General features: G+C 48.9%; 1 protein-coding gene across 2 annotated transcripts in view; it reads right to left on the reverse strand.

Annotated features, from left to right (window-relative positions):
- PSAT1 (phosphoserine aminotransferase 1) overlaps positions 1-16016 on the reverse strand; it is a 32437-nt gene extending 16421 nt beyond the window's left edge. The window contains exons 1-6 of one of the 2 annotated variants that reach the window (XM_001496362.4): positions 15471-16016; positions 11457-11517; positions 10191-10260; positions 7373-7578; positions 6340-6512; positions 3697-3866 (exon numbers count right to left, since the gene is read on the reverse strand). In XM_001496362.4, the coding sequence (XP_001496412.3) occupies positions 3697-3866; positions 6340-6512; positions 7373-7578; positions 10191-10260; positions 11457-11517; positions 15471-15644 (854 nt within the window). In that variant the 5' untranslated portion in view covers positions 15645-16016. Of the gene's footprint in view, positions 1-3696; positions 3867-6339; positions 6513-7372; positions 7579-10190; positions 10261-11456; positions 11518-14193; positions 14355-15470 lie in introns of those variants that run through there. The other variant, XM_023627166.2, reaches the window with a different exon arrangement.
- Between the last annotated feature and the right edge of the window lie 3934 nt (positions 16017-19950).

Genomic DNA, 19950 nt, shown 5'->3' on the forward strand with positions numbered 1-19950 from the left:
TTAAAATACATGGTTCTGTAGATCTGCATATGCCCGCTTAAGGGTCTGTTAGGATACACAGTAAGCAATTAACAGTGGTTACCTGGCAGGCTCTGCTCGCTTCAGAAATCTTTACTAAGAGCACCTGTTTTGTTGTTAGTCAACTCCGACCCCTAGCGCCCCTGTGCACAGCAGAGCAGAACCCTGCCCGGTCCTTCTGCACCATCCTTTCACCCTCCGTTACTCTATCAGACAATGCTCCCCTCTTCATAGGCTTTTCACGGACAATTTCTTCCTAAGTGGGTGGCCAGGTCCTTCTTCCTAGTCTGTCTTGGTCTGGAAGCTCCGCCGATCCCTGTCCACCATGGGTGACTCTGCTGGGATTTGAAATCCCAGCGGCACAGCTTTCAGCATCACAGCAACACGCAGCTGCCACAGTGTGACAACCGACAGACGGGTGGTGTGGTTGCCTGACCAGGAAACGAACCCAGGCCACGGCGGTGAGAGAGCCGAATCTTAACCACGAGACCCCTGGGCTGGCTAAAAACACAGGATCCTTTTATAAATCTTTTAAAGCCATAGAGTACTCTGTGCACTAGGGCCTAGACAACACACCATAAAGTGCCCAGAAAACTCGCCCTGGCTGAAGACTCTACCTCAGCAGAAGTTTCTAGAGTTGATGATGGGTAAGGCTAAGCCCCCCGGGGGTTTTCTGGTAAGAAAGGTGGCTAGGGTAGTGGGGTTATTTTCTTTCTTATTAGTTACTTTACCTCATACTACAGATAAAACAAATTATTACTTAGGGTTCAGTTAGTCATGGTAAGTAAGAACTGTGTCATGGGGCTAGAAGGAAAGTTTGGGCGGCTTTTTGCTTACCCACTTGCTGGGCTTACTGTCTTCTCCTAAAGGGTTAAACAGCCTGACCACGAGGCCCTTTATTCCACCCCAATTCACCGCTCAGGGCTACAGGCAACTCTGAAGGCCAGTATCCAGCACAGTTCAAACCAAGTGCCCAGGGCCGATGGTCATTTGGCTCTGATTTTAAAACAGAAAAAAAGGCTTGTGTTCAAACTTGGGTCCTTTCCAAGGTTCCTATGTGATACAAAGTTCCAACGTGTTCTGGGGGCTTTATCAGCCTCGTACAAGGATGGGAGGGACAAATCTTCCCAACTCCATTTGGAGCTGGCTCTCACTGGGCGAGCTACAATTTTCTAATCTTGAATGTTTAAGTACGGCAAATGACCTCTAAGTTTTTCAAGTCTTAGATTTAGGGTAACTGCACAATTAAACAGAATTAGACTTTTTTCCTCTTCTCTTCTTTTGGGATAAAAGAAAGCCAAGCAACTTCCAGGGGGTGTCTTGGCTCAGAATACATTTAACCCAGTCTCTCGCCTTCTACATTTACACGACTCTAATCAAATATTAACAGTCCTGCCCTGAGAGGGTCTCATGGTCACTATTCTGATGTGTCTGGGGAAGACACTTCGCCCCTTTTCTGCCCTTGTCTCTAGCTCAGTCCCCTCCTAGGGCAGGAAAGCTCTGGGGAGGGAGTTCCTGCCCTTCTCCCACCCTGTAGCCTCCCCCAGCCGGCCAGGTGACCAGCTGACCCGACTAGTCAAGGCCAGGTCAAGGCCCGCACAGGGGCAGGTAGAGAAGCCGTCCTCTAAGAAAGCCGCTATCCCAGGAGGACTTTCTCTCTGCGTGTCCAGACACTTTCATCTCCCACCAGACAGACTGACCAGCTTTCTCACGGTTTCCACTATTTTTCACCCTAACATTAACAAATAGCATATTAATGTATTCATTACATTTTCTTAAAATTTGCATCACGTTACCTCTTGGAGAAGGTGCCAGAGAGTGTGTCAGCTCCCTGCTCCTCCAGGCCGTGCTCTGATCAGCCTTCAGGCGCCATTTCAGGGCAAGTGCTCTGCCTGCCTCCTGCCACCTTCCCAAAGCCAGTGGCCGCCTTTGCCTCGCCCTGAAAGGCTCACCTGACCATGAGCCAGGCCCCGGGCCCAGCTACTAACATAAGGAGCCCATCCCCCGCCTCTGTGCAGCCTGGGACCAAAGCCCCTTCTCCGGGAGCCCTGTCCTTGAGGGCTCCCAACAGTGTCTTCAGCCCTCAGCACGCCCAGTTCTCACTCCCCACTTGGCCAGCAATCACTGTTTTCCCACTACCCACCCCCCCCCCCAACCAAGAGGTAAGAAGGGTGAGAGAGACTCAACCCCGCCCAGCCTTAACAGGCATTCTGGGAGAAAGGGAGTGGGGTTCCCAGGTGACCAAGAGAGGAAGCACCAGAACACCCCATTCCTGGAGGAAAGCTGGAGACACAAAATGCGGAGCTGCCTCATGTGAGCGTGCAGAAAACCAGCAGAAATTTCCATCAGAATTCTAACTTTGGAATAAACTCCTTTCTTTCCTACGGTAAGTCACGAGGAAGAAATTTCCTACAGGCAGCACCTGGCGGGGGGACCTCCGATGGACCCGCTGCCTGCCCCAGCCCGAGCCGCCTCTTTTTCATGCTCTTCTAAGAGAACTTCCACCCATCACAGAAGAATCCAGTCGAGGGGAAGAGCTGGACTCCAACACCACCTCTTCTCCTCAGATGGAATCCTTCAAACACAAACAAATCCACGCTGTAAGTCTGCTTGTGAGGAGCACCAAGGGGCAGGGGGCACGTCCGCAGGCTCTGGAGCCAGGCTACCTGGGTTCGAATCCCAGCTGTGCCTCTTCTAGCAGCATGGCCTCAGCGTCTTCACTTGCAAAGTGGGAAGAATAAAAGTATCCACCTCCGAGGGGGCTCGGGAGACCAAGAGTCACACACATAACACGTCACTATTTAAATCACAGCACCCTCGAAAGACAAAGCCATAAACTCTGGCTCTTCCCTCCCCTGATAAGCCTCTGGAAGCTAACAACAACAGAAACCACAATCATAATACAGCAGTTTACATTTATAGATCACCAAGTGCCAGGCGCTCACTACGTGCATTTTATATACACCTCTCAACTCATTTAATCCTCCCAGCAACCCAATGAGGAGGGTGTTATTAGTATACCTGGCTGCACAGATAGGTTAAGCGACTTGCCCAAAGTCACACAGCTGGTAAGTAGTAAACTCTCCCAGGCAACCACTAAATCCTGAGTCACAAAGATGTTCACAAAATACCTGAGTGTGGGAGTGAGAGGATCATGGGGAGGCAGCCTTCTCTCCCCTAAAGTGCTGCAATGCCCTTTTCTCATTCAGCCAACGAGGAGCCAAGCTAACAGGAGCCCCGCAGACCAGGTGAGAAATCAGAAAACTAGCAGGTGTTTGGCCCAAGCCCATCTGCTCGCTGCCAGGCGACCAGCTTCATGCAGGCCCAGCAGGGAAGGAAAAGACAGCCGGGGAGGCCCAGCCACTGAAAGGCCTTCTGCCAGCTGCTCTGGGGGTGCGACACGCAGGCTGGACTCCTCTGCGGAGGGCTTCCGGGTTAACAGGGAACGACCGAGGCTACCGAGATCGCATAAAAATGCCCCAAAAATGAAGGACAAGAAAAACTCATCAGTGCTCAGAGGGGGACGAGGGAGAGGCAAGCGGGCCAAGAGTCCTCACAGGCACCTGGGCTATGAGGGCCCCGGTGCACGGCCATCGGCTCTCCTTTAAAAGGTCCCCCCGACCTCGATGGAACAGTGGGACCCCCTCAACGGGCCCAGAGGCCGCAGCCCGCAGGTACCTGAAGCACGAAGGCGTGTTGTAGAGCGAGTTGTTCCCGGCCTGCACTTTGTAGTCGAGGATCGAGGGGCACTCTCTGAGGGCGAAGCCCAGCAGGTCCTCGCGCACGATCACCACCGTGACCCCCGCGGAGCCCACGTTCTTCTGCGCGCCCGCGAAAATCACTCCGAACTGGAAGAGGAGACGGGCGGGTTTAGAAGCACAGGGGCATGTCTCATAAACGTATTCCAACCTCCCAACTTCTTTCCAAAGCGCAACTTTTACGAGAAAGTGACTCTTCTATTCCTGCTGAGAGTGCACACGGTTCTCTAAAGGCATCTCCAGCCCGACAGCAAACACATGGCCTGCAGATGACACGTCGCTGGTCCTTCTCCCAGCGAGGGTTGAGCCAAGCCCAAGGCTGTGAAGATCTTACACATAATCACACGCACTCAGCACACCTCTGTATAAGCAAGCAAGTCCCTAAAATGGGCTGCTCACTATTCACGATAGCCCAGACGTGGAAGCAACCCAAGTGCCCTTCTACAGATGATTGGATAAAGATCATGTGTGTGTGTGTGTATATACACACACACACACACACACACACACACACACACACACACAGTGGAATACTACTCAGCCATAAAAAAGGACAAAATCATCCCATTTGCAACAACATGGATGGCTCTTGAGGGCATTATGTTAAGTGAAATAAGCCAAACAGAGAAAGACAAACACTGCATGATTTCACTCACATGTGGAAGATAAACAAACACACAAAGAGAACAGTTCAGTGGTTGCTGGGCAGGAAAGGAGTTGGGGGGTGGGCACAAGGGGTGAAGGGGTGCATTTATATGATGATTGACAAATAATGTACAACTGAAATTTCACAATGTTATAAACTATTACCACCCCAATAAAAATTTTTTGAAAAACTGCACAACTCAAATTCTATTTTCCTCTTTAACATGCAGAATAACTTTCATCTACAGTTCAAGGTTTCCCTTCCCCCTTTCCTAGAGTAAAGGGACATAGCAGTTATAACCAAATTTCTGCCAATATTTAGGTTCCCTATGCTATTCTGTGCAATGAAAAAAAATGGCTATCAAGAGGAAGTATACATTTTGTTACATTAGGAAAAAAAAACCAGCCTACAAACTGTCCTTGGTAACCAAAAGAAACAGAAGTTTTAATCCATTTATATATGTATAAAGGGACAATTGGAAGATGCTCAGAAATAATGAGGCGAGCTGCCTGAGAGAGAAGAAATTTTAGAAAACATGTTTAAAGGTACTTCAGGAAATTTTGTCATGTAAGGCACAGAATCTCTCCAATGTCTCCCCATGAAACCCTTCGGGAAATCAAGTGATATCCCAAGTGGAAGGAGCAGGGATAGCCTGGCCCAGCAGGGAGGAGCATTTTATAGGTGACATTGTTTAGAATTGCCAGTGCATGATGACTGATAATAAAAAGCAGTCTATCAACAAAATGTGGTATATCCACAAAATGGAATATCACTCAGCCTTAAAAAGGAAGGAAATTCTGACACATGCTACCACATTGATGAACCTTGAGGACATTCTGCTAAGTGAAATATGCTAGACACGAAAGGGCAAATATTGCATGATTCCACCTATAGGAGGTACCAAGAGTGGGAGAATTCAGAGACAGAAAAGATTGGTGGTTGCCAGGGCCTGGAGGGAGTTATTACTTATTAGGCAGTTTCCGTTCAGAAAGATAAAAAGTTCTGGGGAGGGATGGTGGCAATGATTGCACAACAATGTAAATGTACTTAATGCCACTGAACTGTATGCTTAAAAACAGTTAAAATGGTGGGGCCGGCCTGGTGGCACAGTGGTTAAGTTCACACATTCTGCTTCGGTGGCCTGGGGTCGCCAGTTCGGATCCTGGGTGTGGACCTACACACCACTTATCAAGCCATGCAGTGGCAGACATCCCACATATAAAGTAGAGGAAGATGGGCATGGATGTTAGCTCAGGGCCAGTCTTCCTCAGCAAAAAGAGGAAGATTGGCAGCAGACGGTAGCTCAGAGCTAATCTTCCTCAAAAAAAAAACAAACATTAAAATGGTAAATTCTATGTTAAGTATATTTTAGCACAATCTTTTTCAAGAGGCAGAGTACCACACAGTCAGTTTGTTTTAAATTCTTTACAGCCCTTACAACACCCTATCGCTGCATGCACCTGGGTGCACTGCTCCCATGCCCACCTTGGTGCTACTCGTAAAGCCTACTGTCCTGTCAATGCTCTTGGAGTTAGGTGGGTACCAGGCAAGGTGGGGATCCTTCATAGGCGCCCTGAGCCTGGATATTCTGCATCTTCCTTTGAAGACAGCAAGCTACTCCCAATGTAGTGACCAAAAAAGTTTTCTAAGTGCCACTCTCAAAGGCAGATAAATTCCCCAAGGACCCCAGTGTGACTCTGTGAGGCCATCATTGAGACAGGGCTGGGAAAGCAAGACTTAACCATTCTAACAACCCATAATAAACAAGCAACACTCGGCCTGCTCACTGAGAGCTGCCCTGGCTTCGGGGTCTCTGCTGGCCCAAGACTCCCATGCCCTTCCCAGTTCTAGTATATATGAAAATGCCCTTGAAGAATTGCCACCCCCCCCCCCACCCCAGCCTCTTTTACACTCCACCTTGGAAACATCCACTGGCTTGGATAGGAAGTTCGAGGACATGTCGCAAACCAGCACCGCCCCCTTGACGTCAGGTATAAAGTCAAACTCCACTCCGTGCACGGTCTCATTGGCGCAGTAATACACATAGGAGGCGTCCGGGCTGAGGTTCCAGGTGCTGGGATCCGGAATTTCTATCACAGAAGACAAGTTGGAGACTCCGCACTTTTCTCCCCCTCTCTCCTTATGGAGATGGGAGTTGACCAGCAAGGACCCCTCCCCCAGCAGTGAAAGACTGTTGCCACAGCATCCACAAACGAAAGCATCCTATCCACCTTGCATTGTAATCGCCACCAGCATCCTAAAAGGATGGTCAAGCCTACCCTCTTAACTGTTATCGGGTGCAAATAATCTTTTAAGAATGGCGTGGTGGATATTTGGAGCTTTTCCTCGTCATCCTATGTCCATTGATGGTCCCATAGTCTCTTCTTGGGGCTCCAGCCCACCCCCCGCCACTCTCAGCCTGTATAGTACAATGGAGCCAATTCTACCCACAGCCCCAAAGGTAGAATGCGACTCAGGCACAGCCACACACGACTGATTTGGAATGGGACACATGAGACATGAGACTGTCACTGGGAACGCTTGAGCAAAGGCATTGAAACTTGGGTGACTATAAGGTCAGGAGCGGCTGCAGCCACCTTCCAAAAAAGAGGGGACAGCTGTCCTGACTGTGGAGCCACCACGGAGGAGACAGGGAGACACCAGGACCTGCAGACATTGTTGGGGCCCTTGATCAAGCCATACCTAAAGCCAAACAGACCCCTGGGCTTTTCAGCTAAGTAAGCTTATGAATACTCTTTCTGCAGCAACCAGCTAGTACTCTTAACTGATACAGCCATCCAGTCTAAACGGTATCAAACTAACTACTGACAAGGAAAGAATTAACAAGTGCAGGTTACCCTGGGCAGGGAAACCTGTTACCTGAGGGACCACTCCCCCTCCCTCCAGCCCAGTCAGGATTTCCCTGTCCAGCTCAGCTCCCCGCACTTACTCGTATAACTCCCAAGTTTAGGGTGGACGATAGTCACAGTCCCAAACTTCTTGGCTTCTTCTGCAGCCTTAGCTGACCAAGCTCCTGTCACCACATAGTCGGCACACCTTCCTGCTTTCAGGCCAATCAGGTTTAAGGGGACAGCACTGAACTGGCCGGACCCACCTCCTTGCACAAAAATCACCTTGTAGTTGTCTGGAACGGCTCTGGGCAGAAGCACAGGTGACAGTAAATGCAGATTCACGTGGCCCAAGCCCGAGAATGAGTGATGCTCTATCAGTGCTTTACCTTGAGTGGATATACTGCAAGAAATATGGTAAAGTCCCACCACCACCTTGTCTTCCCAATCCAGCCAATTATCCATGCCCTCCTTGGACAACTATTTCTTGGCCCCTGGTGGAAGCTGATGGTTACTGTTTGTGCTGAAGCTAGGAACACCCTGCTGTTCCTTTGGGGAATCATCCCTCTGCCACTCTCAGGTCACAGGTTTCACCAGTGGCAAGCCCAGCTCCAGGGGATGAGCACATGGCCCAAGCTGGCCAACGGGGCTGGGTTCTGAGATCTTTGATCCAACTTTTGGGAAACAGGAGCTGTTTCTATTGAGGCAAAGTATGAATTTGTAGGAGCTAATCCTGCAACCGCTGATGGCCACCTGGTGAAGTTAACATATGAAAAAGCAGAGCCAGAAGATGGAGAAAAGGGCTTTCTCGACATCATCGGAGCTCCTAAACCACTTCTGCACTCTTCTGTTATGTGAGGTAATACACCCTCTTTTTATGGCTAAGCCAGGAGTTGGGCTTCTATCACTTGCAATCAAAAGTCCTAAAAGGATGTATGTGCTGGTCCATGCCATGAACCAATTACACATTGGAAAAGGATCTCTGATAAAGGTTTAGGCCTAAGCACATAATCACATACCCTACATACATCGGGATTAAGAGCAAAACTTTTTGACACCAGCATGGAAAATTAAGATGATGGAGGGGAGCCGGCCCAGTGGCACAGTGGTTAAGTGCGCACGTTCCACTTGCGCAGCGGCCCAGGGTTCGCCAGTTCAGATCCCAGGTGCGGACATGGCACCGCTTGGCAAGCCATGCTGTGGTAGGCGTCCCACATACAAAATAGAGGAAGATGGGCACGGATGTGAGCTCAGGGCCAGTCTCCCTCAAGCAAAAAGAGGAGGATTGGCAGCTGATGTTAGCTCAGGGCTACTCTTCCTTAAAAAAAAAAAAAAAAAACTCACAAAGATGATGGATGGCTCCAGGCAGTAGGATAAGGTCAGCACCAGAGCGGGCAGGCCATGGAGACTGGACCCTGCCTTTGAGTAAGGTCAGACTTTGGGAAGAGGCATACAGAGGGTATACGGCGGGCGGACAAAGCTACAGCAGAGGCATGAGTAAAGTACCAGACGGTGGAGCATCGTGAGAGCGTCTTGGGGAATGGGTGGTATGCAATGTCTGGTTCTGACCCGTGCCTGCCTACACCCGTGCTCAGGAGGACAGCAAAGCACCCATACAGGCCTTAGGAGGCTGGAACCATGAGGTTCACAGCAGCTGGAAGCCTGAGGTAGGGTTCCTGGTTTATGTTATTCAGATGCAGGGCAGTTCATAAGGCCAAGAACTGGATGGAAGGATGCCAAAGAGAGGCTGGGTACAGGGGTACAAGGTAGGAACTTCATTAGGCAACCAAGGGAGCTGCCCATAAATTGGACTGGTAGTCCGGTCCAAAGAGGCTCACAGCCAGGTCGGTCAAACGCCACATCTCCTAGGCCAATGTTCTAAATATCCCCCTCAAGGACAGGATTGTTCTATGAACGTGACATGGGACCCAGCAGGCAGACCCGGCCTATGAGGCCAAGCAGATGATGACCAGTTCTGCACACTCACATTGCAATGAGCTTCTTGTGCTCCTCACCGAAACGTCACCAAGTCTGACCCCTTGGAAGCACTTTATCAAGGCAATTTAAAAGGAAAGTTATGAAACAATCCGTATGATTCCAATTTTGTTAATGATGCAACAATGGACACTAAAACGTTGCCACCAATTACCCGACTGATGGGGTTACAGATAATTCCAGTTTAATTTGTGAGTTTCAGTTTTTTTCTAAACTTTCTACCATAAACGTGCAATAGTTTTGTGAGCAGAAAAAAAAGTGTTTTGTTTGCCAGGTCACCATATTCATGTTTATGTGAACATATTTATATAATATATACACTCTCTCCTTTAACGGCAATCTAGTTAAAAATAGGTTTCCTCTGGGTAAGAAAAGCAGTGGAGATAACCCAGGAGAGTTCAAGTTCATGTGAGCAGCAGTTCCTGGAGTTCGGAACTCTTAGAACTTCCCAAAGAGCCTGTGAAAAATGAAGTTTCTAAATAGGTTCTAATTCAGCAGATCTGGGGGGGCCCAGCCCTTGAATTTTTAATACTTCCCCAAAACCAGTTGATCCTGACAGGTGGTATGAGGCCCATGCTTTAAGAACCAGTGGCCCTAGATGACAGTTAATTGTGCTGACAAAGAGGACCACTTCTTTGTCATTTAAATCTGTTTTAAGCCAGTTCAACTCCCACAGTGCTGAAAAATCTTAGGAAACACCACATAAAATAAAAACAAAAATAAAACAGACAAACACAGGATGGGGAACAAGTAAAAAGCATTACGGACTAAATTAGCGAATTTGGGAGAATCTTACTAAGATTATTTTTATTATGGAATATTCTGAACATACAGCAGAGTATAGTAAATAATGTAACAGACGCCCAGGTGCATAGATTATCAAACAAGAGGAACGCAATTAGGTCTTTAAAATTTTAAACTTACAACAATTCCCGCACAAGATTCTCTGTGTTGTTAACAATCTTAGCGAAATCTGACGATCTGTGGCTCATTTCTGTGGAAGGAAAGATAACAAGAGTTCCAGTTCAAAACCAAACAAACAGAAGTTACCACAAAATCTGTGAGTAAAATAATAAAGAAAAATTTCAGTTATTTTGCATTCAAATTGTGCGCCGAGGCTCACTGAGTTTAGGGGAATATTCAAATTGATTTTTAAACTACAAACACCATAGCCTTATATTCACAGCAGAATGACTTTTCAAGTGGTGCATGCATCCAACGAGCCGTTTGCTAATTCATCCTTAGGCTTCTATGATTTCTCACTTCTTTCTCACAAATGAGCCTGCGTGCAAAGGCTGTCCATTAGGACAACAGCACAAAATTCCATACTGTGCCTTCATTTCACAGAAACCTAAGTACGTGTGCCAAACCCAAAGGAACAATATTTAATAGCAATGAGCACACAGTTAACTTTGCAGTCTCTTAATACTATGCAGCCTTTGGAATGACCACAAATGAAAAAGAAAATTAAATATAAAAAAGTAAATTTTCAGGGCCAGCCTGGTGGTGCACTGGTTGAGTTCACGCACTCTGCTTTAGCAGCCCGGGGTTTGCAGGTTCAGATCCCAGGCACGGACCTACACACTGCTCATCAGGCCATGCCATGTTGGCATCCCACATACAAAACAGAGGAGGCTTGGCACAGATGTTGGCTCAGCAACAATCTTCCTCAAGCAAAAAGAGGAAGATTGGTAATAGATGTTAGCTCAAGGCCAATCTTCCTCACCAAAAAACCCGTAAATTTTAGAACTCAATGGTCCTCTTCCCCAATAGCACAGGGGAAAGAAACTTAATGAAATTATTAATGTGCAAGGTCTTCATAAAGGGTTGGTGTACTTTAAAATTTTTAACAAATTCATCTTTTTAAGTATAGTAAAAATCATAACATGAACATGAAACAATATTATAACTGTGTGGGGCACAATTATGCAAATGTGCAGCATCTAGTCTCAGATCATATGAGGAACAAACACCAATTACGAAACAATGAGCTGAGATGTATGAACCTCTTACCAGGATTTATGTTGCTTTCAAAATTACTTCTATCAAACAGGCAACCAAAGTTATCAAAATTTGAAAACACATCAACAAAGGCCTCTAGAAAGACCCAGCAGAAATTCTAGGCTCGCTGCATTTCAATTAGTTCCCTTTGAAACCTGGACATTCACAGAATCCAAAAGCAAATCTTACCAAGAACACTAATCCCAACTCCTTTGTAGTCTAACAATTCTTTTTGTATCTCTAACAATACCTAGAAAAAAAAAGAGAAAAGATGATTTGAATATGCTGGACACAGCTCTTCCTCTGGATGTACAAAGCTGGGGAGGTGGAAGGGCCGGGAAGGGGGTCCACAGTGCACCCACAAGGCCTGTGAGGTCCAGAAGCTTCTGTCCCGGCCAAGTCCCTTCCTCCCACCGTTCCCACAGGGCTGCTGATGCAACTTACACACAAGTTGCGTGTGAAATTACGTAAGAGGTTGATGCCAGGATACGGTTTTTCCAAAGGCATGAATTTACTTGACATAAAAGTTCACTTAGCACAACCAGAAGGCCCTACTACTAGAGTATACAACTACGGACTGGGGTGCTTTGGGGAGAAGGAAAAAAACAAAAAGACAAAAAGATTGCCAACCGATGTTAGCTCAGGTGTCAACCTTTAAAAAAAATTCACTTCGATTTTTTTTAAAATGACCAACTATACAATTCTTCTGATGACAACTCAACTGTCAGGATAAAAGCTCTGGAAAAAACCAGATTCCCTAGAAAACGTCCCCTCCACAATCTCATTTGCCACTCTCTTAAAGCAAAAGTACAAAATTCATCAAGTTCTGGGTTCAGGGAACAACGAAAAATAAAATTAGGCGCCAATTAAACAGATAACTCAATTTCCCATCCTTTTGGCCTAAATTGCTCTACTGGGACAGGCTGGTGGGGCAGGAAGGAAGCGCCCGCTGTGAATAAAGATTGGTCCGCAGGGGGCCGGCTCCGTGGCCAGTGGTTAAGAGTGGTTAAGTTCGCGTTGGCGCGCTCCGCTGAGCGGCCCAGGATCCGCGCGGACATGGCACCACCCGTCAGGCCTCGTTGAGGCGCTGTCCCACATCCCACAACTAGAAGGACCTGCAACTAAGATATACAACTGTGTAGGGGGGCGGGGAGCTGGGAAATAAAGCAGAAAAAAAAAAAAGATTGGCAACAGTTGTTAGCCCAGGTGCCAATGCTTAAAAAAAAAAAAAAAAAAGATTGGTCAGGGGTACTGATGTATTGATCTTTGGTCCCACCCACTGAGCCATTAGAATGGTATTCTGATCCCCAGTTTGCAGATGAGGAGTCCCAGCTGAGGCTCTGAGAGTCAGCGACTTAACTGTATGTATGTCCTTGGCCAGCCCCTTGACCCGTCCTGGAAAATCACTGCAGTCCCAAATCACGCTCTGTCTTACAGGGGCAACTGCGAAAGCGGGACCCAGTTTAGGGTCAATCCCACAGTGCCAGATAATGGGGAGGAGAAGGAGAGGGGAAGGGTGGGGGAGGAGAGGGGAAGAGAAGGGGAGGGGAGGGAAAGAGAGGGGAGGGGAGAAGAAGGGAGGGGAGGGGAAGGAAGGAGGGGGAGGGAAAGGAAGGGGAGGGGGAGGGAGAGGGAGAGGGAGGGGGAGGGGGCGGGGAGAGGTGGGGGCGGGAGAGGGAGGAGAAGGGGAGGGGAGGGAAAGAGAGGGGAGGGGAGGGAACGGGGAGGGGAGGCAAGGCTCATCCTCCCCTTGCAAAGCGCTGCTGGCTTAGGAGAAGCCCCACTGTTTTTTCCCCAAAGGCAAGCAAAATGCAAATAACTACAAACTAAAAAGAAACACATCTATCCTTTATTTTTGTTAAGGAGAAAAGATAGAAAGCCCTATCAGAGACACACTCTGAAGTGTTTGTGTGAAATGACCTGATATCTGGGATTGGCTTTAAAATGACCCAGAAGCAGGAGGGAGAAAGACAGTGTCGGGGAGGGGGTCCTGAAACAAAACTGGCAAAATGTCCATAGCTGTGACATCTCAGAAACGGGTCCTTGGATTTCCTTGCATTATCCCCTCTTGACCTTTGTATATGTGAGAACTGCCACCAAGCAAAGTGAAAGAAAAGCTCTAAAAATGTACACAAAACAGGTGAGATAAGCCCTGTCTAGAAGCATCCTGCCACTAGAGATGGTTTCCTTAAAACAAACAGGCTAAAAAGGACATCTTAAAACATAATCTTAACTGGATGGAGCCTTGGCTGAAAAGACAACTTTTGAACAATAAAGAATCAGACCAAAAAAATCCCCTGATAAGGGGGTTCAAGAATTTGCCATTGTTTTGCAAACTGTCGGACGCTTATTACCACTGGCTGATCACAGAGACTTTAGTGAACCCTTTCCTTTAGTAAACAGAAACATCAGACCGTGAAAGAATCATCTTTGAACTTCTGTTTAAGACTGTATTCCCCTTATAGACAGTACCGCCTAAATAGACATCTATAAAAGTTTATAACCAAAATCATCACAAAGAGTTTTAAAGACTTCTACTCAAAAAGCACACCCCTCTAATCCAGTGGAGTTTTATTTCTTTCAAACTGCAGAATGCAATTGCTTTCGTAGGTCACAACCAATTTTTTCAAGGAAATAGAAAAGACTAGAGTGGAACAGAATATAAAAGTATGTGGTAGGAAATTAGCCTAAATATTTCCTAAGGCTTTTGTTTTAATTATAATCATATGCATGTACTTGGGCATTTTGTAAAATATATTTTTCATGGTGGTTACAGTCAAAAAAAGTTTGAAAAGCTTCTCTAATCCTGAGAATGCACCTGCATCACGAAGACATAAAAAGCAACATCAGCCCCCCAGGTTAGAGAGCGCCTGTGAGGCGATAAACCCGCTCAGGAAAATAACTGATAAATAATTGTGTTACTCACGACAATCGGCTTTACAATAAATGCATAACTAATTACACAAGAATCCAAAGCACGGAGGGGAGAAATCGTGAGGCGGTTTGCACGACTCTAGCAGGAAATCTGGCCTAAACTAAGAAAAAAGTCTGCCCTGTTCTTTCAGCTCTTGTGAGCGCCGCCCCTATAAGCAAGATGTGCTTTCCCTTTTAAAATTGTAAGATTCTCTGTTCTTACCACAGCACAGAGAAGGCTCTGTCCCGGGGAGATTTCTACTCTGTGAAACAATAGAGAATTATAAAGGACTTGGCTATGCCCCATGTTACTACAACATACATCAGAGTCACCCTGGTTAGAAACATAAAAATACAACAGCAGCGGCTGCAGCTAACGTCAGCGCATTCAAGGCACCTCATCAGAGACTTTGCCTGCTTCACAGCTGGGGCTTGGGGAATGGGCGCGGGGGGGGGGGGGGGGGGGGATGGGTGGAGGAGGAGGAGCTGGAACGTGGCTAGGGGCTGCAAAGGCTGGGAGAGAGTTCCTCTTGCACTTGAAAAGGTCTGGTTGAGGCCCGGGGGAGAATTCAATCATTCGATTTGCTCTAGAACAAAGAGAAGCGAACTGGGCTAGCAGCCCAAAGCCTACCAGAATTTGAATATTCGAATGCCTTTAGAGGACAAGCGGGTTTAAAACAAATCTACGCGTGAAACGGAGCGGAGAAAAAGGCTTTAGGGTAGGGTGGGTTCTGTTTGGGCCTAGGAGGGAAAGGCTGGACTGAGGTTTTCAAATTTACATTACTTAAAACCAATGTTCCCGAGTACTGGCTACGCCAAACACTGTTTACCGGGGGCCATACGCTGGCCTCCAGTTTGCAGTCCCCTCCAGGAACGCAATCTTCATTCACCATTTATTCACAATGTCCATTCATGCATCCACGCAGCACTGCCGGGCGAAGCCAACGCAGAGAGGAGCCGGTTCCTTCCCGCCGCGCCCCCGCCGCGGCCGGGCAGAGGAATCTGCAGGTGCGCCGCCCCGGAGGGCCGAGTCGTGCATGCCTCGCACGGGCAGTCCGCGCCAGGCGCAGCTGCACAAGCCTGCCTCGCCGCACTTCCTTCCCGAAGCGCATTCTTCCAGAAGCCCACCTGCGAGCGCTCCTGAACCGGCCATGCACGCTGGTGCAAAGCGGGCGGGGGACTCCGGGCGGGGAGGGGGGGGATCCGAGCGCCCAGCTCCGGGATGCACGGCCACCCGCGCGCATGCTCCTGCCCGGACCGCACTCCCGGCGCGCGCTCGCGGGCACTCACCGAGCGAGGCAGCTTGGCGGGCCCCGGCCCGAAGTTGACCACCTGTGTCGGGGCGTCCATGGTGCAGCGGCGCGGGATACAACACAGCGGGAGAGGACTGATCGCAAGATCAGTGCGAGTCTGCGGCCGCCGCCGACCCTCTGCCTTCTGCCAGCACCTAGCCGGAGTCCCCATTGGCCCGAGCTGTCGCCGGCCTGGCGCTGATTGGTTCGCGCGACAGGGCTCGCATCCCCATTGGTCGTGTTTACCAGCCGGGGCCCGGGATCAGTTGCTCCTCCTCGCGTTTACTGTTTCAACCCCCTCTTCGATCAGCGCAAGGCACGCGGGAGATTGCACCAGCCAGCGGGCTCGCCTGCGCGCTCGTCCGGGCATCGTGGGCGGCGGGAAGGGGCTGCCCCTGCGTTCGTGCTTCGGCGCCCTGGATGAGGCCGGTTCCAGACCTCCAGCCGTGACCCCAGCCCCTCTCTCTAGGCTGCCCCGAGAGAGTCGGAGCAAACACCCCCCGCCCCCCCAGCCAGCCACCTCTACTCCACCCGCCGCTGGGCTGGGCTCTGAACCAACAGTCGTTAATTTATCAAGCTTTTCTAAGCGCCGCCGCCAGATACTCCACTGGAGAGGCCAGGCTCCCAAGGATGGAGCTGCAGAGTGGAGAATGGACCCCGGGTGGGTAGGTGGGGGATGAGGTTTTTTGCACGTGCACCGGAGCCAAGAGATCCTGCGGGATTAAAGGATGTAGGCGGCCAAATGACGCTGGGAGGAGCACTTGGCCGAGGGAGCCGGGATGCCCCCCAGGCGAGTCCTTTAAAGTTACTGATTCTCAATTTCCTCTTGTGAAAAGAGCCAGCTGGAACTTGGTCCCAGCTCTCAGGTTGCGCGTGCGCTGACAAGCTGTGAGTTTAGCAATGCGGAGATATTAACAGGGACGCGATACCCTGGGAAGCCGCAGCCCCAGCCCGGGGGTAGGCCCAGAGCCAGGCCGGGCGCAGGGCCAGCGCCCCTCAAACTTTTCCGCCCAAGTGCCCGTCTCAAAAGAATTCCGTTGGAGACCCACATGGGGTTCTGGAACAGGGAGGCCCCCTTCCCCGCGAGAAAGAAGTTTCTTTGAAGTCTGGAATTTCATCATTTTTTTTAAATGTGAATTTTGCGTTTCTACTCCATAATTTAACCTAGTTTCTTTTTTTTTTTTTTTAAAGATTTTATTTTTCCTTTTTCTCCCCAAAGCCCCCGGTACATAGTTGTATATTCTTCGTTGTGGGTTCTTCTAGTTGTGGTATGTGGGACGCTGCCTCAGCGTGGATGAGCAGTGCCATGTCCGCGCCCAGGATTCGAACCAACGAAACACTGGGCCGCCTGCAGCGGAGCGCGCGAACTTAACCACTCGGCCACGGGGCCAGCCCCTAACCTAGTTTCTTTTAATATAAAAATATTTTCTCAAATCTTTGAGCAAAATTGATGCACCAGGAATACACACAATGCCTATCCTGGGCTTTCTGGAACACTAGCCACAGTGTCAACTACCCCGGCTTGAAAAGGCTTGTAAACTGGCGGGGTTTGGGCTTTTGTTTGCTTTTTCTGGTGAGTGTGTGGGCGGGACGGAGCTGGGAGCAGAGTACTGCTTTGGGTTTGGGAGTTGGAGGGCAAAGTTCCCAGAAAAAGCTGAAGTGAGCAAGGTCACTGCCTTCCTCAGCACGTTCATTTAGAAAATTGCAAAACTGAGGGTACGGATCGCAGTCCATAAACTCAGGTGTGTGAGAACGTATCCTTTATTTTATGTAATGACAGTTGTAGCCCCCTAGCAGCTACTGGGGAAGGGGGATGAGGCGTCAGCCTTCTTCCTTCCTGCGTTTCCTAACCCCAGAGAGGTACACAGTCCTGCAGGGTGGGATGGAGAGGGAAGCACACGTCCATTTGGTCCTCCATCCCCATAAAATCTGGCTGGGTTGTCTCCACTGACCAGCTTTATATGCTGGTTCAGTTGATTAGTTCTCTACCACTTCTGTGTCCCACAACGCACACAGCAAGTTTGGGCAAATTGGGGGTGGCTTTCATCCCATCTGTGAAGACATGCTATTGTGGGAACCTGGAATTGGCCACCCCAAGATATGTCTCTTTGGCATCAGGATTATTTGAGGCTGATTGCTTTTGATAAACTGGGACAGGGAAGGAGGCTCTGAGGAATGGAACTTGCCCTTTGTTAGGACGCGTTTACATTTGTAAGGTAAGTCTCCATCTGTAAAAGGTGCCTCCCTCTCTGTACCAGGAAGAAGAAAGGAGATGACCTTCTCTCTAAAAACTCTTAATCAATACCAAAGGCAAGGACTTAAAATCTGCATTTTATTGTGCTAGTCTGGTAACCTCCTGTAACTAACTTCCCTCCCCCTCCCGACGCTGGCATTTCTTAAGGATTAAGCATCTTTCCTTAGGCTAGGAACTGATTGCCACGCTCACCTGTGACCGCCCAGCTCCAGACAATTGACTTGCCTCCTGCTGCGCCCACCAAGATAGCAGACCCACTACCTGGTGTGTCCATCAAGCACTGTGCCGACAGGGCAATCTTGTGACTATTGTGGGAGGGACATTTCAATCATATGTGAAACACCCTGTTTGGGGGTATATAACCACTATGTGCACCCCACTTCTTCGGTGCCCTTTCTTCCTTTGGGAAGAAAGGCCCCGCCCGGGCTATGGTTCCTCATAAAGCTTTGTTTAATTTTCTCTTACTATTCTGTCTCATGTGAATTTAATTCGTTCTCCGGCCAGACAAACCCACATTTGGGAAAAGGAAATGTCTTCCTCCCCTACACTATGCAGCCATCCCTCCTAGGGTCCACCAGTTTCCTAGATGATATTACAGGGAAATAAGACACACAGACCCTCTGCCCAGGGACCCGCTGACCTCTCTTCCTCCCAGCCCAAGGGAATCCCTTTTTCATTCTAGGAAGAATCCATCTCTTCCCATGTTTTTTCCTCACGCTCTGTGCATAAACACCATAAGCCGGGGCTGCAAACTCGCGTGCTTTCAGGGGCCTCTCCGGGATAGAAAGGCCACGTGTTGGGCACCGTGGTGAACTGGCGTGCACACGCCCATTTGTGGCGGAGCTGCATAAGCCAACCACACGTTCCTGCTTCCCCTGCCATGGAATAGTCGTGGCCAGGAAGTGGCTCCCCAGCCAGGCTCCACATTTCCCAGGTGCCCTTGCACCTAGGCAGGTCAGGTGACGGGGTCCCACCCGTGGAATAGAGCAGAGGACGTCACTGTCAGGTCAAAGTGGCTGAGAAAGGATGTGCTTCTCAGCTTCCTTTTTCCCATTCCACAGGCTGAAATCAAAGACTCCAAGGCCCCCAGGGATGGTGGAGACACAGGAAGGAAGGAGCTGTGGTCTCTGAATCCGCTGCTCTGGGCTTGTTAGACATAAGGGAGAAACCGCCTTCTTTTGTGTTACGTCACTAAGTCTGAGGTGCTCTCTGTTCCAGTGGCTTGTATTATCCTATTTAATACACCGTTCTAAATGCAACAGCTGCTGCTCAGATCCAGCGGGTTGCCATGTGGGCAAGTGAGGTTGCTCAAGCTCTAGTCTCCTTTTTAAAGAAAAAACAGACACCCAGATTTTTGTGTGAAGTTTCCCCATTTATTATAGGTCTACACAATTTAATTTCAGAAAACACTATACGGATCAATATTGTGATCTGATTCAGCCTGCCGGGCACCAGCTCTCCTAAGGACTGTTTCTTAGTGTTCTGTACATGTTTCCCCTCATTCAATAGGGAACACACTCCGCCACCTGCTTGAATAAGGGAACAGGAAAAGGGAAAACACTGCGGAAAATGGAATTTAATCTCAAAATGCTATTGTCACCCTTGCCTATTTTGCAGTGCAGACGTATAAAGACAGCCCAGGAAAGCCCTGCATTTCAGGAAGGTCTTCCCATCTTAGTAAATTCTCATTTAGCAGATCAAAAGAAGCTTCTTTACGAAGTGCCTATTTTGTAAATGTCCGTTTTCACAGGTATTGTTTCTGGAGCCCTTACTAAGTATGACACGCGCTGGGCCCTGCGGCCATCTCCAGACAGATGGGCTGTCCTGTTTAGAGGTGGGTGAGAGAAGGCAACTAAGCAGGGAAGAGACCTGTTTGGAATGAGGCAAGATTGTTTCTGCTGCCCTTTTTGTAGTTGGAGCTGAAGATCCTTTTCCCTTATCATTCATTATTCCCAGAGAAAATGAGGAACGAGGCGAAGGAGTCATCACAGTGTATATATCAAAAAGAAACAGGGGCCAGCCCAGTGGCGCAGCAGTTAAGTGTGCACGTTCCGCTTCGGCAGCCTGGGGTTCACCGGTTCAGATCCCGGGTGCAGACGTGGCACCGCTCGGCACGCCATGCTGTGGTAGGTGTCCCACATATAAAGTAGAGGAAGATGGGCATGGATGTTACCTCAGGGCCAGTGTTCCTCAGCAAAAAGAGGAAGATTGGCAGCAGTTAGCT

The sequence above is a fragment of the Equus caballus genome, chromosome 23 (genome assembly GCF_041296265.1).
Source record: "Equus caballus isolate H_3958 breed thoroughbred chromosome 23, TB-T2T, whole genome shotgun sequence".
NCBI classification, from domain to species: domain Eukaryota; kingdom Metazoa; phylum Chordata; class Mammalia; order Perissodactyla; family Equidae; genus Equus; species Equus caballus.